The sequence below is a fragment of the Lathyrus oleraceus genome, chromosome 4, assembly GCF_024323335.1.
Source record: "Lathyrus oleraceus cultivar Zhongwan6 chromosome 4, CAAS_Psat_ZW6_1.0, whole genome shotgun sequence".
Taxonomy (NCBI): Eukaryota; Viridiplantae; Streptophyta; class Magnoliopsida; order Fabales; family Fabaceae; genus Lathyrus; species Lathyrus oleraceus.
In genome coordinates this window covers 135719396-135739530 of record NC_066582.1, presented here as the reverse complement: position 1 = coordinate 135739530, position 20135 = coordinate 135719396, and the positions used below count along the sequence as shown (strand labels likewise).

General features: G+C 35.6%; 2 protein-coding genes across 2 annotated transcripts; both read right to left on the bottom strand.

The window, feature by feature from the left end:
- Positions 1 to 8488: 8488 nt before the first annotated feature.
- On the bottom strand, positions 8489 to 11786 carry LOC127074081 (scarecrow-like protein 28). The gene is made up of 2 exons (XM_051015361.1): positions 11596 to 11786; positions 8489 to 11486 (listed from the first exon to the last, which is right to left on the bottom strand). The coding sequence occupies exon 2, from the start codon at positions 10858 to 10860 to the stop codon at positions 8815 to 8817; it is 2046 nt and encodes a 681-aa protein (XP_050871318.1). The 5' UTR covers positions 10861 to 11486; positions 11596 to 11786; the 3' UTR covers positions 8489 to 8814.
- Positions 11787 to 13821: 2035 nt separating this feature from the next.
- On the bottom strand, positions 13822 to 18121 carry LOC127074080 (plant UBX domain-containing protein 8). Its single transcript, XM_051015360.1, has 11 exons — positions 17894 to 18121; positions 16879 to 16949; positions 15889 to 16423; positions 15724 to 15807; positions 15503 to 15615; positions 15203 to 15419; positions 14894 to 15103; positions 14673 to 14804; positions 14396 to 14539; positions 14251 to 14307; positions 13822 to 14141 (listed from the first exon to the last, which is right to left on the bottom strand). Exons 1-11 carry the CDS (start codon positions 17975 to 17977, stop codon positions 14034 to 14036), a joined length of 1755 nt encoding a protein of 584 aa, XP_050871317.1. The 5' UTR covers positions 17978 to 18121; the 3' UTR covers positions 13822 to 14033.
- Positions 18122 to 20135: the final 2014 nt, after the last annotated feature.

The following is a 20135-nucleotide window of genomic DNA, read 5'->3' as shown; positions in this document are numbered from 1 at the left end:
TCTCAGCTTGCCCATTAGTTTGTGGGTGATATGCGGTAGAGACTCTGTTCATAACTCCATACTTCCAGAGCAAAGCTTCCATGGTGCGGTTACAGAAATGAGTGTCTTGGTCACTTATGATAGCTCGGGGGATTCCAAACCTGCAAAAAATATTGGACCTAACAAAATCTGCAACAACTCTAGAATCATTAGTCCTAGTGGGGATAACTTCCACCCACTTTGAAACATAATCAACAGCAACCAAATGTATAGAAAACCAAATGATATAGGAAAGGGACCCATGAAGTTGATTCCCCATACATCAAATACCTCACAGAAAAGCATAGGTTGCTAAGGTATTTCACTCTTACGAGTGATGGTTATACCTGCTATTTGGCACTCTTTACAAGTTTTATAGGTCTCATAGGCATCTTTTAAAATAGTGGGCCACTAGAAACCTGAGTCTAAGACTTTTCTTGCAGTCCTTTAAGGACCAAAGTGCCCCCTACTTGAGAAGCATGAGAAAGATGCAAAATAGATTCAATCTCATAGTCGGGGACACATCTCCTAATTACCTGATCACTACCAAACTTCCAAAGATATGGATCATCCCAAACATAATATTTGGCGTCACTCTTGAATTTGTGAATTTGTGTCCTAGATGCACCTGCAGGAAAAACACCAACAACAAGATAATTAACAATATCAGCAAACCAAGGAGTAATCACATGCAAAAGTAAAAGCTGCTCATCAGGAAAGTCATCCTGAATGGGAAAAGGATCTTCATCCCTCTTTATCCTTCTCAAATGATTAGCCATCAAGTTATCAGCTCTACTTTTATCTTTAATCTCCACATTAAACTCTTGGAGCAACAACATCCACCGAATCAATCTCTGTTTTTCTTCTGGCTTCTTCAACAAGTATTTTAAAGTTGCATGGTCAGTAAAAACAATAACCTTGGAACCTTGCAAATATGATCTGAATTTATCAAGAGCAAAAACAATAGATAGAAGTTCCTTTTCAGTGGTGGTGTGATTAGACTGCGTAGAATCTAAACTCCTAGAAGCATAATAAATAACATGGGCAGCCTTGTCAACTCTTTGTGCAAGGACCACCCCACAACATAGTTAGAAGCATCACACATAATCTCGAAATGGAGGGTCCAGTCAGGAGGTTGGATGATGGGGGCGGAGGGTCAATGCTTTCTTCAATAAGTCAAATGCTTTTTTGCAATTGTCATTGAAGTTGAAAGTGACGTTATTCTTCAACAAGTTTGACAGTGGAAGAACTATCTTACTGAAATCCTTTATGAAGTGCTTGTAAAAACTTGCATCCCCAAGAAAAGAACGAATCTCACGAATGCAAGATGGGTAAGGAAGTGTAGAAATAACATCAACCTTAGTAGGGTCTACTGAAATTCCTTTTTCAGAAATTATGTGACCTAGGACAATTCCATGTTCGACCATAAAATGGCATTTTTCATAATTTAAAATAAGGTCAGTTTCAATGCATCTTTCTAAAACCAAATTTAAACTATTTAAACATGCATCAAATGAAGAACCATGGACAGTGAAGTCATCCATAAACACTTCCATGCAATTTTCAATAAAATCAGCAAAAATGCTAATCATGCATCTCTGAAATGTGCCAGGAGCATTACAAAGGCCAAAAGGCATCCTCCTGTAAGCAAATGTACCGAATGGGCACGTAAAAATGGTCTTTTATTGATCTTCTGGTGCAATATGAATCTGAAAGTAACCTAAAAACCATCAAGAAAACAATAGTGTGATTTACCAGCTAGTCGTTCAAGCATTTGGTCAATGAACGGCAAAGGGAATTGATCCTTTCTAGTAGCCTGATTCAATCTCATGTAATCGAAACCTAGCTTGATTTGACCAGTTCATGCTCTGGTATTTGTGTAAAACACCTAGCTTTGAGTAATCGAAACTTATTTAGATAGTCATCAATTGGCTCAATGAACCTTCGCTTGATACTAGCCAATTCCTTCAAACTTATCTTCGTTTGCCCCATGTAAAACTGTTCATGGAACATTCTTTCCAGTTGGTTCCAAGTGTGGATCGAACTTTGGGGCAAGGTGGTGAACCATGTGAAAGCATTCTTTGTGAGAGAACTTGGAAAAAAATTATCCTAAGGCTCTCATTGTTTGACATATCTCCAGCCTCAATTAAACATCTAGCCACGTGCTCGACAGTGGACTCAGTGGTATCCCTAGAAAACTTAGTGAATTTGGGGATTTTGGTTTTAGGGGGTGCTTCTTCCTGCAAGATATACTCTGACAAAGGTGACGTATAAGTTGGCCTTCTAAGGCCGAAATTTACCTTATTTTGAACCATAATTCTTTCGATTATGGCTGCTAGATTATTGTCTGTTGCCACATCGTCATGCCGAACCTGCCGTATGACATCATCAGCATTTTGGTTTCTATTCACCATTAATACCCTTGGTTCCCTTGGTATTTGTGGTTCGATCCTAGGGGGTACCGCTACTCCCCCTTGGTTTTGTGGAATCTGGTTAATAGTGAAGTCTTCTTCAAAAGTAGCCTCTTGATTTTATCTTACCCAATCTCTAGGAGGGTGTCGTTGGTGCTGAGGTACACCCAGGAATTCAGACATTCGTGCCACCTGTGTTGTCATCTGTTGATTCGACTGAGTCGTATTTTGAATCAGAGGATTAAATAGAGTGGTCAAAGTTTAAGTTAACATTTGAACCATTTCATGGTTACTTTCGTCCATTTGTTGCCTCCATGCTGCCGCAGAGTTATTGGTAAGAGTAGGTAGTTGTGTTGGGTGTCTCAAACCTGAAGATTGGTTAGTTCGACCCATGTTAACCCCAGACTCTTGTACTGGAGAATTTATGTTAACCACTGGTTCTGAAAAAGTAGAACCAGCATTTTGTAAATTGGCCATTACTGAAGTTGGCATTCCATACGGTTGTTCTCGACTACCAAATAGTATTGAGAAACCACGGGGTACCAACCGCCTATTTGGAATATCTCTAATTGGTAGGGGAGTATGAGGAGGTCCCCTAGGCCCAATGTAGGTTAAAATTGGTTCAGTATAGGAGATCGAATGCGTAGGCATCGAACTCACCATAGACATAACTACTTCGGACACATGTGTTGTGGTCGTATTTGCCCCTATCGAAGAAGAAGGGGGCGTTATGTTACTGGTTGATGGATTTTGAGAGTTTTGAGTATCTGGCGCATTCAGATTTGCTATCCTCGTATGGGATTCTCTCCATGTTCGTTGTTCATTGTTTATGGCTATTTTACCACTTCTTAATAACATACAACGAAACTTTTCCCAAAAAAAACCTTAACAACCAAAACTACATACAATTCGTAACGTTAGCACTAGTCCCACCGGGCGTGCCAATTTGTTTACCTTGAAAATCGATAAACAACCGCTGATCTTCCAAATTTCTAAATTTGGTTACTTGCAGGATCGATCAAATTGATCCTAAGACATGTGCTAATTGTTTTGAAAATGAGTTTTGGTAGTAACGAACACTCCAATAATAAGCGTAAAATTAGAGTTTAAAAACTAATAAAAAAAGGGCTGATATGAATGAGAGAAATTGTAAAGGACTTGTAACAATAAACAATTGACAAAAGTAAATGTTGAAAGCAAGGAAATCTTAAGGTTGGAAATGACGAAGTAAAAGAAGAGTGTTTGGAATTGTCATACCCCAAAAGTTGCCCATTAATCTTGCAAAACATTTCTCGAAGCACTCCAACTTATTCCGCAAGGCACTGACCTTAAAGGAACAAAAGCCCAGCTCACAACAGACCCAATCCAGAAAATGGCCCAAACTGTCATGCTCGCTAGGCGAGCAAAACCTTCGCCTAGCGAACTCTTCGCTACAATACTCGCCTAGCGAAGCTTGCGAATATCAGAATTTCTGGGCTTCATTCTGAGCCCATTAGGTCACAACAAGAGCATTATAAATAGCCAAGCTTCAGTCAGAAAAAGGGGGAACGAAAACAGACGAAGACGGACAGAAACCCTGGCATAGAAACCCTGGAGACCAATTCAGAGGATTCCGAGTAAAGAAACCCTGAAGGCCGCTCATCCGCACCGAAGTTACCTCCGCCCAATTCGACCCGATTTGCCATTCCAAAGCTGCAATTCCATTGCCAACAGGTTTGCGCATCACTACTGTTTTATGCTTTTAATCGGTAATCGCTACATACATAAGGCATCATGATTAAATTTTCGGATATGTAATTTGATTTCACATGTGAATTTAAGTATGCCTGAATATCCAGAATGTTTGTCCATGTTATTCCTGTAATTAAATGCCATAAAGTTCAGGGTGCCGGAGATCATGCTGCTATCAAACTCAAAACCCGTAACAGCTCGCTAGCACATCGCTAAGCGAGCCTGTAGCGAGCACTCGCTAAGCCTTCGCTAGGCGAAGCAGGAGCGAACGGGGCAGTGGCTGTTTTGTTTCTTTTCTGTTCTGCCTTATGTTTATCTAATCGAGATCTATTGTAATTCTGCATTATTTGGCCTGACCTTATGACTGTTGTGTTTATTTTGTGGTGCAATTTTCAATTGCACTTTATCTCGATGTTCTAACCCGTGTGCTGAAATGTGTAAAGGCTTACACATTCCCGAAGAAACGGCCGGCTAAGTATTCCACTTCATTTGTGGGATACCCTTATGGAGATGGATTCTGAATTACTTAATTTTAATGTGGAGATACATCCTAAATTATCTAGCTGATTTTAATGTATTGATTTCATCGATTTTAATGTGGACCTAATTACTTAATCGATTACGGCTATCTAATTAATTGTAAAACTTTGCCTTTAAATATGTGATCTTGGACCTCTCTTTGTTGCCCTACGGTATTACGGTATTATGGTCATGTCCCGCGAATGTGGGGATACCCTTAGCCAAGACCCTTCGATTAAATCATCATGTCCCTATAAAATAAATCATAGTCCCTCGGATGTTGCCTTCGAATATATGATTTTGTCCCTCGATGACCCTTCGGTGTAGCTTACGGTTAAATGATGATCGTCCCTCCGAATGCTAGGGTATCCTTACAAATGTTGCCTTCAATGACCAATCGATGACCCTTTTACGTCCAAAGGGTAAAACTACTTACTTCTCGATAGTAAGGACAGTTTTACCCTCATAAGGATAGGAAATGCCCATAAAGACCTTGGGTAGGTATAACTCTTAATTGCTTACTCACAATTTAAAAATACTTTTCACACTTCACAAATACTAGAAAATCACCACTTGGTATACATTCATACTAGAATCATTACTGAGTTATATTTTTCTAAACCATTTTCAAAACTAAACGAGATAACCACTTTGTATACATTCATACGAGAATCATTACAAAGTTAAATTCTCTTTTTCAAAACATTTTCTAAACAATTCACGAACACTTTTTCAGACAAGAAAAATAATATAAGTGATCAAGCAATTAAGAGCCCATGGATAACCATGGATACAAAGGGTGCTAACACCTTCCCTTTGTATAATGTACCTCCCGAACCCAAAATCTAAATTAAGGTCTTTCCTGTTCTTTTCCACCTTTCCTTATTGGATAAAAGAAAAGTCGGTGGCGACTCTTGCTAACCGCGACATTTGCTTTCCAAAGCAAAAACACACAAAGTCAGTTCACCGTATGACAGGAATGAAGAAGTAAAGAAGTATATTTCTGGATGAAAAGGAGTAAAGATAAATTTATATTGCTTTGAAGTAACTAATAATGGTGTAAACAAACGTACATTCTGTACATACTTTGACACACACTTTTCTAACACTAAGACCCTATATTTATACTGGATCGAGATAACCGTCTCTGATGGTTCTTCAATCACGCCGAGACATATGGCGCCTTGCATGTACGCAATTATCTACTATGCTCCACGTGTACTCTCAACGGTTTCTGATAAGGGTGAAGTTCCCTCCCTTATTTGAATTTTGAATCTTTGATCGAAAACCGTTTTCAACCGTTTTTTAAGAGATCTTTCTGGAGTCTCCACTATATACTGATCCTTATTACCCTTGCCCAGTCGAATCGCCCATATCTTGGTCGAATACCACCTCTTGGTTGAAAACAGTTATACATATGATTTCCTTTGTTGGTAATTCTTGATGGGCGTCGAAAATATGAGCTAACAACCATATGATAGTTTTTCTTATGGTCGGAAAAAAAGCATCGAAGAAATATATTTTCTATTTGTCTAAAATACTTGACTATAAAGTGAGCCTTGTATTTATAAATAGCTCCATTATTTTTATTTTTTTTCAAAATTCATTTAAAATCTATTAGTTTGCAAGAGGCGGACTTACTTAATTCTAGGTCATACTAGACTCTAGGGAATCATTCTCATCATTTATAGCCTCTTTCAATAAATAAATATCCAAGAAAGACAAAACTTCTTGAAGACTAGTTGGATCTTCTTCTAATGTATAAATCATACCTCCAATTTCATACTCTTTAGTAATTCTTACTTTTTTTTACCTTTTTCTAAGTTCCTTTACATCTTGTTAGATGTTCTCATCATCTCTTTCGAAACACTCAGATGTGACCACTTTTAGTGCCTTCATTAATGTCTTCATTATTTCTCAATTTAAAGGACGATTTCTTCTCATAGAAATCTAGATCATTTAATTATATGATCACTTTAACATTTAAGTCATAAAACATATATCCATTATTGTTAATAGCATACCCAATACACATACACAAGTTTTATTGTCGAGCTTGGTTATTTTAGCTTGAATACAAAAATTTCATTTTTCAAAAACATTTAAAGATATATTTGGAATTAAACTTAAGTTACTCAAACTTGATAAAACACGCTTGTTAGCATGACAAAGTCTAGGGTGTCAAATATTAAAATCACATAACATATAAATAGAAGGAGACATTTTATTCGTTTCAATATTACATATAAATAAGCCACCAGTGGTGTAAGGTTTCCTTGCAAAAGCATCATTCTTAGAGATGGTGTGCAAATTTTCCTTGTAGTTTGTGTAAAATCAACCTTAATAAAAATGATGAACCCAAAATTCTTCTAATCAGTGGAGCATGCATCATGTCCTTAAGAATCATATTCTTTTCAAATTTGAATTGCATCTCTATATCTCTAATGCCTACAACCTTAGTGGTGTGAGAATCTCCTAGAACAAAATATTATCTTCGACATGAGTGTATGTCTTGAATATAGAACGATCCTAGTTGACATGGAAAAAGACGTATATTGATCCATCGCTCACTTGATCAAGCCACAAGGTTGATATCAATAATGATAATCATATATGCCTCTTTAGTAGCCATGTTAGTCTGCGGTGCAATGCTTGGCTTTTTCTATAATTTATGTCATGTGACTTGATTTTCCACAATTGTAATAGAAGAATTATGACACAATATCCTTTTTGGAGGTGGTAGTCGATTTTAGAGCTTTGAAGGATTCTTATTCTTGTTGCGGTTGGATTTTTTATTCACAATATGGTTTTGATTCTTAAATAGTTTTTCATTTGGTTTTAGAGCACCACGTGTGAATTTATTTGACAGCAATTATTGTCCGAGATGACAAGCGATCCGTCTTTCTAATCTAAATTTTTTGCTTATTTTTTAATATAAAGGCAAGTGATCAGAGTTTCAAGAAAGGAACTTCTTGATTTTGTGTCTAATGAGATTGTTGAAGTTTTTTTTAAGTAGGTGACGTTTTTTCCATGATAACAACCACTTAAAGTTTCTCATTCAAAGACATATCTTTAGTGATGATCTCATGAAAAAAAATTGAATCTTGTGGAATTAGGTCTCCACTAATTTGTCATCAGTTACTTGGTATTTGAGGTAATGACTCACAACATAGTTTTAGCGCTCTCTTTCTCAATGTCTTATTTCTTGCTTAGAGCTTGTCAAACATCTTTAGCAAACTTGCAAATTCTATAATAGTCCTACAAATCATCATTTAGACCATTGAGAATAAAATTCTTATAAAGATGGCAATTTTATTCTAGATAAATATTTTTATACCCTTTTTATCTTTCTCTAGTTGTTCATTCGTCTCAAGAATTACAGAGATCTTATCCTTAAAAACATTAGCAATCTTCTCATTGTTAAGAAAAATAAGATATTTTATTGTCATCTTTTAAAGTAATCTCCCTTTAAACTAAAATCATCTCCTTTGAGTCATATTGGATGAGTTGCAAATTAGATGACTCTTATTAAGATGTTTTGTAGTACTGCCTAGAAATGTACAAGCTAGAGGCATGAAAATTTTCTGAAGAGAAATTTTTAAAAGGGATATAAAGAAGAGAAAAAAAATACTGTTCAATAACTCAATGGCAAGGAGGTGGAGAAAAGTGAGAAAAAAATCAATAACTCAATGTTTTTTAGAGTACTTTAGGAAAAAACTTGTAAAAATAGATACTCTTCACTTTATAATTAGACTCATAAAATCATGAATTGTTCAATGTTCTATACAAATAGTACAAGGACTTTAGAATGAATAATGAATTGTAATGAATTTCATTTCACTTTCATATAGAATGAGTACATAAACAACGAAATAATGAGTCGAAATTGACTTCAAATGTATATCTAGAAATCTGACTGTAAAATTAACAACAGAAACTAGTATTGATGTATTAATACAAACAAATTGCACTAACTCTACTCTTTGAACTAGTAAATCTTATCTGCAACAAAGAATGAAAGAATAATAATAACAATGACAATTTTCCTACCCTTTTGTTGTTTGTCTCTGTATATATCTGTCTTCGAAAACAATGTATGAATGAAGTAAATAAAATCCGCGCGGCAATGAATCAATCAAGCTGGCTGAGAAAAAGAGGATGAGCTTCCAGCAACATCGACCGGTGCCCAAGAAGATACGGTATAGAGAGGTTGATCAAGCCAACCCAAAGTAAGTGCTGTTGCTCCTTCATTATCCTGCTTCTGAATATTGTAGTTATCACAAGAATACATCTTCAATAGAAACTGGCTCTGAATCATTTCCCTCTCAGTCACTCCCATGCATCTGAACCCTCCGTGCTCCACAATCATCTTCCTCCAATTTCCAAAACTCTGGTGCCTCTCTAACCTGTCCCTTCCTTCACAAGCAATGATGTTCCTTATCTCCCTAGCAAACATCTCCTCTATCTTCATCCTCATTGGACTCTCCAGTGGAAGGCCACTGTGATCAATCGAATCAAACAGCGCCGAGTAATGTTTCAACGAATTGCAGACTCTTGAGTCCAGCTTCGCCTCGTTGTGTTCCGCTTCTTGTTCTGCAATAACGACAATTGTAGGATTGGTGCTGCGAATGAGACCCAAAAAGTCTCTCAATGCTCCTCCACTGCCATCATGGAGGGTCTTGTGGAGCTGCAAAACACAGTTCACAGCCACAGTTTCATGTTCCTTCACATGTAGCATCCAAAGCCTCACATCTTCAAGTCTGTCCACCACTGGATGAAACTCAAAAGGAAGGTTCAAAGCCTCGGCGAAACCAGCAAGCCTGTCTCCGGTTTCATTCAGCTCTTGCTTTGATTCCCCCACGCCCGTTATTCGAATATGGCTAGGAGGATTAGTCCTTGAAGCTAAACTTTGGAACAAGCCAGGCCATTGAAGTCCTTGCTTTATGTCAAAGTCTATAATGTGAACCCTTTCTTTCCCTTCAAAAGCCCTCAGCAGCATCTCATTTGATGTGAAATGGAGAAACTTGGGAATTGGGGTAACCTGGTTTAGAAGCCTCAACGCAGTGACAGTTTCATCATCATCCACCACCCTGTCAAAATCGCGAGAAGTGGCAGTGATGTGAAAAACATGAGGCCAAAGCCTGGTGACTCTGATGGCTAAGGCTTCTGTAAAATAAGCACAAATTCGGCTTATGGAAGTTCCCCTTGGAGATGCAAGATCACCCAATTTCGCAATGAAATGGTTGATTGCGGCCACATTCCTTGATCCAATAGCATCAACACAACCGGTAAGCAAGCTCAAAAGCTCAAAGCCGCGATGCTCCTCTTCTTCATCCTCTTCTCCTGTCTCCACTTCAGTGCCTTCATGCTGATAAGGATTCCCTGAACCATTACCATCTCCATGTTCTGATGCATTCTCATTCAACCTCAGGCTCAAACTCTGGCTTTCTGATGAATCATTGGAGACTGAACCTTCGTTGACATGATGATGATGATGTTGATGTTGGTGGCTACCCTCACCGAAATTGGTGATCGTTGTTACAGCAGATTCAATCCAAGGATTGTTGGACAAAGGCAAAGGTGCAGAAACCACTTCAGCAGGAGCAAAACAAACCCTTTCCTCATCTCCAGAACAATTCAAAGAGAAAGGAAGTGAAGGGTTATTAAAACCTCCAAAACTATGAACAGACCAAAAGTTTCCAGCACCAAATTGTGCCAAACTGAAACTATCCCTTTCAGATTCCTCAAAATTCTCATCACCTCCATTACCCTTTTTCCTCTTAACTCTATTTGCAAAAGACTCCTCCAAAGATCCATGTTCTGCAAGCCTCTTCAAACTCCTCCCACCCTTCTCCCAAAACTCCTCATCCTTAATCTCTCCCAATGTCTGTGCTGTTGTTGCTAAAGGCGGCAACCGAATGTTCTGCTGCAGAGAACACGCGCTACTACCGTTGTTGCTGTTCTTGACTTCAGGCTTCTCCAGCGAAATTCCCGCGGGCCTCAACTGCTGCTGCGAACGCGAAGAACCGTCTTTCCTCGGGAAGCTACAAGGTAAATCCAATCTCTGTGCGCTCATTGATGGTATCTGGAAATGACAAGCTTGAAACTGTGCTGATGATGCTTCACTCCTTAATCTGTGAGTTGGTGACAACAATGTCGAGCTAGAACAACCAGCCAACATCGTCTAACCGTTTTTGCAACCTTTGTTTTTCACTCACCCCAATTGCTTCTGCTTCTTTTTTTCTCTTCCCTTTTCTCTCAATTTTAGTAATAACTCAATGATCAAGTATGGAAGAAAGAAATTAGTTTTTGTTTTTGTTTTTTTCACTAAAACTCAATTTGCATGAAGAGAAAAATGCAGTGTGATGTGAGAATCTATGTGAGTGTGTGTGAAAAAAAATCCTTTGAAATTCAATTTGTGATTAATTAATAAAAAAAGGAATCCGATGAATGTATAAAATCCAAACAAATCCAATGAAAATTCAAAGAGTGATCCTATAATGAATTGAATCTGTGACTGTAATTGTGAGTGCTAGAACTTGTATATTGTATAATAATGAAAGATAATAACAAAAGAATATATAGTTATTATATGCAGGAAAGAATGAAAGAATCTGATATAAATTAACAAGAAATCAAAACATGATTAACCTAGCACAAACAAAAAAGATCATCGGATTCCAGAAAGATTCAAACAAAGTTCATTAAAAAGTGTTGTGATTTGAATTGAGCTAAGTTATGAAAAAATCGAAAAAGGGAAGAGAAATAGAAACATACACCTTGGAATTCGTGGCTGATGAACAATTCCTGAGAAATATTGAAACCCATATTAGCAACTTTGAAAGACTTCCTCATTGCAACCGTTGAAGCTAGCAATCAAGAATTTGCATTTGCATGTAGACAGACACACACTTACTCTAAAGAACAAAGGTTTTTGTTCTTCTTCTCGTTGTTGAGGTTGTTGTTCATGTCTCCATCATGATTAGTAGAAAACTATTTGTTGTTTCTTTTTTCTGGTCCTACGAGTGGGTTGAATTACCAACATGAAAAACAAGATGACGGCATGGTTTTGTAAAAGGGAAGAGGGTCAAAGGAATGGCTATGGACCGTTTGATAAGGATCGGACGGTGAGAAGGTGAAGGGTTATATGACCGTTGATGGATGTCGGTGAAATATGACCGTTGGTGTACGGATAAATATAGGATGAAAATGAAAGTGGGATGTCACGTGACGTGTATAGTGTGTTGTTCCCTGATATCCGTTTACACATGACCGTTGCTTTTAGTAATATTTCGGAATGGTGTGTGTTTTGTCATTATGGTTCGTGGTCGAATCTGCATGTTCTCTAGAGCATAATTTTCACTTTATGAAATTACTTATGAATTGACGTCTTTGGATGGAGATAACACTAAATTTACATTAAAATATATTAATTAATATATTTGAGCTTAAATATTTTGGAAAAATATTTTCATAAATCTTGTAAATAAGATTATATTATTTAGTATTAAACTAAGTCTTCGTTTTTTTTGCAATTCTTGAGACTCATTCATCAAAGAAGAAATCTTCATAGTAAATGGTAAGACTCTTCTCAAAAAATATTTATATCTCATTCAAATGTTTTGAATAAGTTAGAATATGTTACTAAAGCAAAATATTTTACTTAATTTCTTTTGTTAAAAATACAAAATATTCAAACATATCTCAATTAACGATAGTGTTAATTTGTGTACGTTAAAAAATCAATTTATGAGAATTTTGTATTAAAAAGACAATAAAAAAAAGTTAATTATGTATTTTTATTAAAATTAATGCAAGATAATATTTCCTCAATTAATTCATAACTTGTGCTTTTAGAATAAAAGTTGTTGGGATCTAACACGACGGATTATTTTTTAATTTTTGGACTATTTTTTTTAGACACATATCACTTATTCACTCAAAATCTTAAGATAGTCAAATATCCAGATTCCTAATGAATGTGGGACTTTCCACCCTACTTGCACTTGTAATTTTTTTTCAACATTCTCCCTCAAGTGAGTCTATTCGCAATTCGCAATGCTCTCCTTTGAATGAAAACTCTTTTATCCACGTACACTTATAGTGTCGTTGACATTTTCTAACAGGCCACCTCCTACCGGTAGGAAATTTAGATACAAATAAGTTGGTCTCTTCACTTGAACTAGACTCATGATATCAATGTTGAAGTCAATTTGAATGGTCAATACGAAGAATTACTTTTTAATTTGAGATTTTTTTTAATAGCAACATATTTTTGTGAGAGATACACCACATATTTACCAAAAACTTTAAGGTGATAGATGTGTGAGTTGTCTCACCTACAAATATTTAAGATGATAGATGTGTGAGTTGTCTCACTTACTGATACTCAAGTCTTCCTATCTCCAACAAACATGAATCTTCACTGTATGAACCACATTTGTAATGCATAAAAAAAATCAACTTTATAACTCACAAAAGTTATCGCATACTACATACTAAATTACTTATGGAATTCTCATAAATTTTGTTTGACAAATTCAACCGAATGTAAAAACAATTTTCCAAAAAAGCTACCCAAATAAATTTTTGTTCTTGACAAAAAAAAATTCTTGTTTAAGCAATTTAAAATTTAAAAAAAATGAGAATATGTAACAAAACAATGAAAATTTTTAAAATGAATATTTTATTTAAAAAATTCATAACAAACAGGATTTTAATCTATCAAGATAAAAGACTTATTTGGCATGTGAGCACATTTCCCTCCCTTCTTTCAATCTGTTTTAGATTGAAAAAAGTGTGGAATATTGGGTGCTAATTTGTGGGAAAAGAACCAATCCAAAGTTTTCTTGAGTAGCATTCAAGCTAAACATATACTAGTACTAAGGAAATTCTTTTGGTCATTTCTCATTGGTCTCTAAATTCTATTTTTAAAATATAAATTGACTGTAAAAGTGAGCTAATTTTTTTTAATAATTTATTCATAAATATTTATATTGATTAAAAAGAGATTTTTTTGTTAATAATACAGATCAATAAAACACCAGTGTATTAAAATTGGATTTGGAATTGTTTGAAGGGGGAAAAGATGGTTGCAAATTTATTAATCATGAATAGTTTAATTATATGGGATATTGCAGACTATTGTATAATCTCCATAATTCATTCTCCAAGAATATTTTTATCACAAGTAAAAAAGCACACGGTAAATCTTTAAATTCATAAGTAAATAACATCATATAGCACAAAAAAACCAGATTAAAATGCGAAGTTCTTTTGTGTATTGGTTCATATTTTTTGAAAAACTAACTAAAGACTTCAAAAGTTTATCTTCTAGCTTTCTGCATCAGGACATCAGACTAACTCCAAAAACAAAGCCTCTTGCTTGTTGGTTAAGCCAAGCTCTTCCAGTGTCACAGCACTTTCTCCAACACCAAAGGCACGCCTAGGATATGGTCTCACCTGTCCCCAACAATAACATCAAACACCAAAAAATCGTCAATTTCCTGAATAATTGGGATCTATAGTTAAAGTAAGAATGATAAGCTGAAGAAAAGTTGGGGTTTCTCACCAGTCTGTAACTGCTTGGTTTAATTTGTCTACCAATATCAATGAAGTCGAAAAGAGACTGAAAATTTCCAGGAGCAAACACAGTTTAACAAGTATGCACTGGAATAAAGGAGGAAAACAAGCATGTTTGTAACAAGCATTTTTACCTGGAGCTTATCTGATCTTAGGAATCGACGTCCCCGACGGCTGCCATCTGGCATTTTTACCAGCAGATTCACAGCATTATCATCACCTGAGGCTGGTTCAGGCGGTAGAGAGACCTCTTTGGCAGCTAAATGTGTTTCCAATTCCTGACAGTTTATGCAAAATGGCATGAGAAACAACACAGAAAACTTGAATTTGATTTCTATCCAAGGGATAATTTAAAAAAAATAATAATAATAATAATAATAACCTTGAAGTTAGTTACAAATGTGTTATTACCTGCTCTTCCTGCAACTTCCTTTGAGATTCTTCTGCCTTCCGTCTTTCCTCTTCGCGAGCAGCCTCAGCTTCCTCTATGGCTTTCAACTCTTTTTCTCTGTCTGCTTGTAACGATGCAAGGTATTCATCATCCTGCATCAAATAAAAATACATAGCAATAGCCACAATTAGACCATCTCATTAAACCTATAACTTTAACCTATTTAAGAAATAATTGGCACCTGTTGTTCCCTTATCAAGCGTTGAGTCTCCAATGATGGTGAAGGTGGGCGATAAGCAAGAGGTGCAGGCTGAGGATTGAAACCCCTATTCTGCATGAACTCGTGTGGTGCATAAGCTTGGCGATAACCACTTCCTTCCGGGATTCCACCAAACATTGCAGCCTCAAGCATTACTGCTTCATCATGTTCCACAGAAGAAATGCCACCCCACTGCAAAGATTGGAAAGTATGATGCAAGTACAAGTTGAGATGACATAGCAAGTGAATAGAGTTTTATCCATTTTGAAAATTTATAGTGAAGGACTATACTTCATCAGAGGGAAAGGAAACATCATTTTGCGAAGGAGGACTGCTGCTTTCCTGAATTGTTGTGCTTGGCAGTGTGCTAGATCCAATGAAATCAGCCTCTTTGCCCAGTGCTGTGGAGCTGACTGATACATTTCTAGACCTGTTCCTAACCAAAGGCATCTCCTCTACATCTACATCTTCATCTTCATCTTTAAAGGATAAGCTTCCTGCCTGCAATCTAGAGTAACAAGAGAAATGCCTTTAAGGAAAATGCTGAGTTTATTGCAGCAGCTACACATGCAGAACAAAAATATAATTTACCTTCCATTTGAAGATACTTCCCCTAATTCAACCGCTGGTGCCTTAGATGGTCCTGCTGTAGGTGCTCCAACATCACCTTCTTGTACACGTCTTGCTTTTTCTTGCTCTGCTGTCTGGATTTATTTTATGTTAGAAACAATTCAGGCTCCAAATTTCCAATATAAAAAGAAAAGTCAATGTTAATGACTGAAGGAATAAGAGAAGCTAAATTAAAGGTGCACCTTCAAGGACAATGAAACTGCATGGGCAAGCTCAGGATCCTCCAAAAATGTTTGCCTTGGGTTAGGCCCAGATTCCCTTAAGTCCTGCACCATGTGGAGGATAGAAACTTAAACAAACTATAAAAATAGATGAGACCGAAAAACTCCATTAAGAAATAAACATACAACTTGTCTGCCAAGTTCGTGATTGCTGTAATTTTCCTCAGCCTCCCGTTTGGATGCCTCAATGGCTGCACGAATCATTTCTTCTTCTATGTCATTGCCACTATCTGGTAAATTCTCAAAGTTGGGAGCACTAGGTATCACACTACTGTCAGGCAAAGTATGAGTCGGAGCAGGTGGAGTATCGTCGTCATCATCATCAATTATTACGACACTCCCATGTATATCCGAACCTTGGGCATGAACAGTTCCAGTGACATCTTCGACGATTGGAGTGCGGCCAGCTTGAGGAGTGGATTGACTACCATCCTTAACCTCAATTGGAATCTCCCTTACCTCTCTTGGATGTGTAACAAATGGTGTCTGGTTTGTTGAACCAAGATGAGTATCAAATATACTTCTACCAATTGTAGGATCAAGAAGAGAAAATGGATGGAGATTTCTTGCTGAAGATAGAAGAGATGAAGGTCTAAGAATTTCATCATCACGCGGATCATCATCTATGTCCATGAAATCCCCTTGAGGAAATGTGGCAGAGCTGTCAAGAGAGCCAGCAATCATTGTGAGAAATACAAAGACGAATGTGTAAATTGAAAATATTAACAACGAGCCAGCAACCAAGGTCAGAAATACAAAGACGAATGTGTAGATTGAAAATATTAACAACGAGCCACCAGTGAATATCAGAAATACAAAGACGAGTGTGTAGATTGAAAATATTAACAACAAGCCAGCAATCAATGTCAGAAATACAAAGACATATGTGTAGATTGAAAATAGTGCCAACGAGCCAGCAATCAATGTCAGATAAACAAAAACGAATTTGTAGATTGAAAATATTAACAACGAGCCACCAGTGAATATCAAAAATTGAAAATATTAACAACAAGCCAGCAATCAATGTCAGAAATACAAAGACAATGTAACACCACAATGACAAAGTACATTTCTAAATGATCACTTGCTTACTAATATACATGAAAAAGGGTGTACCTGGTCATCAAATTTCTATCTCCTTCGCTAAAAAATGCATTTACAGCTTCATTAAGACTGCCACCATGCTCCTGTCATGAAAAAAATTCACAAATCAAGAAGACACATATATTTAAGACATCTCCAACACTACTGAAAAGACCTTGCTCTATACACTAGTTTTATAAGAAAATAAAACTTCCAGTATGTATTACAAGTAAAAGTTCAATTTTAAGTTAATTGAATAATCTCAGGTCTCATAATAGGGACCGGAGGGAGTAATAACCAATTATCAGTAAGTTAGAAGCTAACTAAGAGTGACAGATTAATTATCTATAATTTCTATAGCACAGGCAGCAAGAGTGAGATCCCTAGCTCACGTGCAAGCATCTGATCAATGATATAAGAAACTAAATCATCTGAGACAACTACATCAGATAGAACATAGTCCCATCTGTGGTTGGTCACAGAATTCTGGTTTATTCCAAACCAGATTTCTAGCAATACCACAAACCAAAACAGATAAAATACTTAAATTCATCCCTAAAGGCTGAAGCTACTTGTCTGTGCCCAATTTTATTACCCAAAAACAACAAGAAAAGTGGAATGGTTAGATAGGATTGAAAACACAGCAAAATTCACAAATCAACGACAACAAAGCAAAATTAAAAGGAGGAATCTGATTTTCCTCCAGTTAGTCACAAATGAATAGCTTTTGCAGTTTGCTAGCAATGATCATAGAATTCTATGCTCATTCCCTCAGATTCATCCAACATCACAGAAAAGATTATAGTGACTCCAACAAGTATCAGACATTTTAAGAACACAAATCTAGTAAAAAAATAACAGAAAAGTTATCTGCAAATCGAGCCTCATTGATCGGTAGTTAAACAAAAAAAACTGAAATTCTAAAGTGCACAAAACCCTAAGATAAACCGTCACAGAAAATTCAATCAACTTATTATTTCAATATGAATTAAAATCTAAACACTAACAATTCGGTAATCGGAAAACTAAAAAAGAAAAAAAAAAGTACCTCGAGTTTTTGCAGTGCCACAGGTGCAGAAACACCAGTGATGCTTATAAAAGTATCAATAGTCTCTTGATTTGGCGTAGCCATTGAAATCGAAATCAAAACTGAAATTGAAATTTGTACCTGTTAGATGATGATGAAAGAGGATTTAGTTTTGTTTTGGTGTAAAAACCGAACTGAAAATATCGAATCACGTTACCAGTGGGTCCGCACTCGGTAGAGAGAGAGAGAGAGAGAGAGGCGTTTAGAGTTTAGAAGAGGGATAGTAGTTTCTGTTGTGAAGGATTATAACAGCTGGGCTTTTATGTTCAATTTACTTTAGGTTAATAATATTAGAAATTACTAACATACACTAAAAATATGAGTGGAATTCTAATGTTATACGCCATTAGGTTTTCCAATTCACAACTTCACTTGGTGAACAAGCATCCTTAGATACTTCCAAACAATTAACTTCACACTTCCTCTATTTTTCCTCTATAAAATAAACCTATCTTTTTTGTGAATTATTTCAATAACAATTCAAATATTTTTATTTTATTTTTATTTTTGTTTTTTATCAATTTATTAATATATTTTTGTATGAAAATTACTTTGTTGCTTGTTTAAAAGATTAAAGTGGAGTAAGACTATGTGAAAAATATTACTTAACAAAACAAAAAATAGCAATGCAAAAATTTAAAATGTTACTAAAAAAACCATCAAAAATGACTTGTTTTTATGTAAATGGAATTTAGTTAATAACTCGCGCGAATACGTTGACAGATTACGCGCGAAATGGGTCTCTGAATCAGAATTATTAATTATATTGTTAGCGCGTTTATGAAATTTATTTTGAATCAGAATTAGGCGCGAAATGGGTCTCTGAATCAGAATTATTAATTATATTGTTAGCGCGTTTATGAAATTTATTTTGAATCAGATTACGCGCGAAATGGATCTCTGAATCAGAATTATTAATTATATTTTTATCAAATTTATCTTAGACAAAATTATGTGCCAAATTAATGAAGATGCTATTATAGACTTTGATATGAATTTTAAATATAATATTTTTATTTTATTTTTTATTTTGTCACAAATTCATGTGAAATATTGAGGCGGATTGGGCAAAATGTACTATTATTATTGTTTATTTTGCTTCTTTTTTAAATTCTGTCTATCAAATGTTGAGACGGATTTTAATTTTGTATATATATGAGTTGAGATGAATTTAGTGATAATACATCATATTTATTTATTTTATTTTATTTTTGAAAATTTGTTTTGAAATATTTATAGAGACTTAAGATAAAATTCAATTATATAGAATCGGAAAAAAAATTGTTATTGATCTTATTTTTTTAGAAATTTAATTTGTATGAAATATTGTGGTGAAATTGAGATGAGTTTCAATTGTTTATATATAGATTTTGCTAGGGGTGTTCGCGGTGCGGTTTAGACGGTTTTTATGTTAAAAATTATCCAAACCGCAAGAGAAAAAAGCATGTGGTTTGGTTTGGTTGGCGTTTAGAAATAAAACCAATGCGGTTTGAATTGGTTCGGTTGGTTCAGTTTTTTACAAAAAATTTATTGAACGATACATATACTTATATAGAACAACATAATTTTGTGTTAGTCATTCATACTTTACGAAATAACAAAAAAACTCATCATATTTAGACAAAAACTTTTCATTCAATATACAAAAATAAGATTAGACAAAAGTGGAATAAAAAACATAAAATACTAACATAAAATAATATAACAAATATTATAATAAAAAATAAAAAGCGGAGAAGATGAGAGATTAGAAAAGATGAAAAAGAAATAACATAATAGGGGGGATGGGATGGTGCATCCTTATTATTCAGGAGAACATTATAAACTTCCATTTGACTCCCTATTTGCACTGTTGTGGACTGGGACACATCACTTCGATATTTCTCTTGGAATTGCGACTGAACTAAGAAATGGGCGCCACATCCAAATTATGTGCACTCGATCTAATACACGGTCGATTAGGAAGTTGTTGGGGTAATGTGTTGCGCCTTTCCTTTCTCATGTCGCCCCTTATGGGTCTTTTACAAATATACAAATACACAACTCCTCAAACAGAATGGTGTTGGAACAAGATTGTTCATATCTCTTGTGTTTTAATGATAACAAATTATTTAAAGATCAAATGGGTGTGCTAACATATGTTTAAGTGTGCAGGATCACAAATATAGAATTTATCCTGATTGAAAGCATATATGAAGAAGCA

Bases quoted from the DNA above. Each gene is read 5' to 3' on its own strand.
- LOC127074081 (XM_051015361.1), bottom strand. From the start codon at position 10,860: ATGTTGGCTGGTTGTTCTAGCTCGACATTGTTGTCACCAACTCACAGA.
- LOC127074080 (XM_051015360.1), bottom strand. From the start codon at position 17,977: ATGGCTACGCCAAATCAAGAGACTATTGATACTTTTATAAGCATCACT. The intron at 16,424-16,878 runs GTACACCCTTTT...CTCTCTTGACAG, and splicing joins GATAGAAATTTGATGACCAG to CTCTGCCACATTTCCTCAAG. The intron at 15,420-15,502 runs GTAAATTATATT...TTGTTACTCTAG, and splicing joins GAAGTATCTTCAAATGGAAG to ATTGCAGGCAGGAAGCTTAT.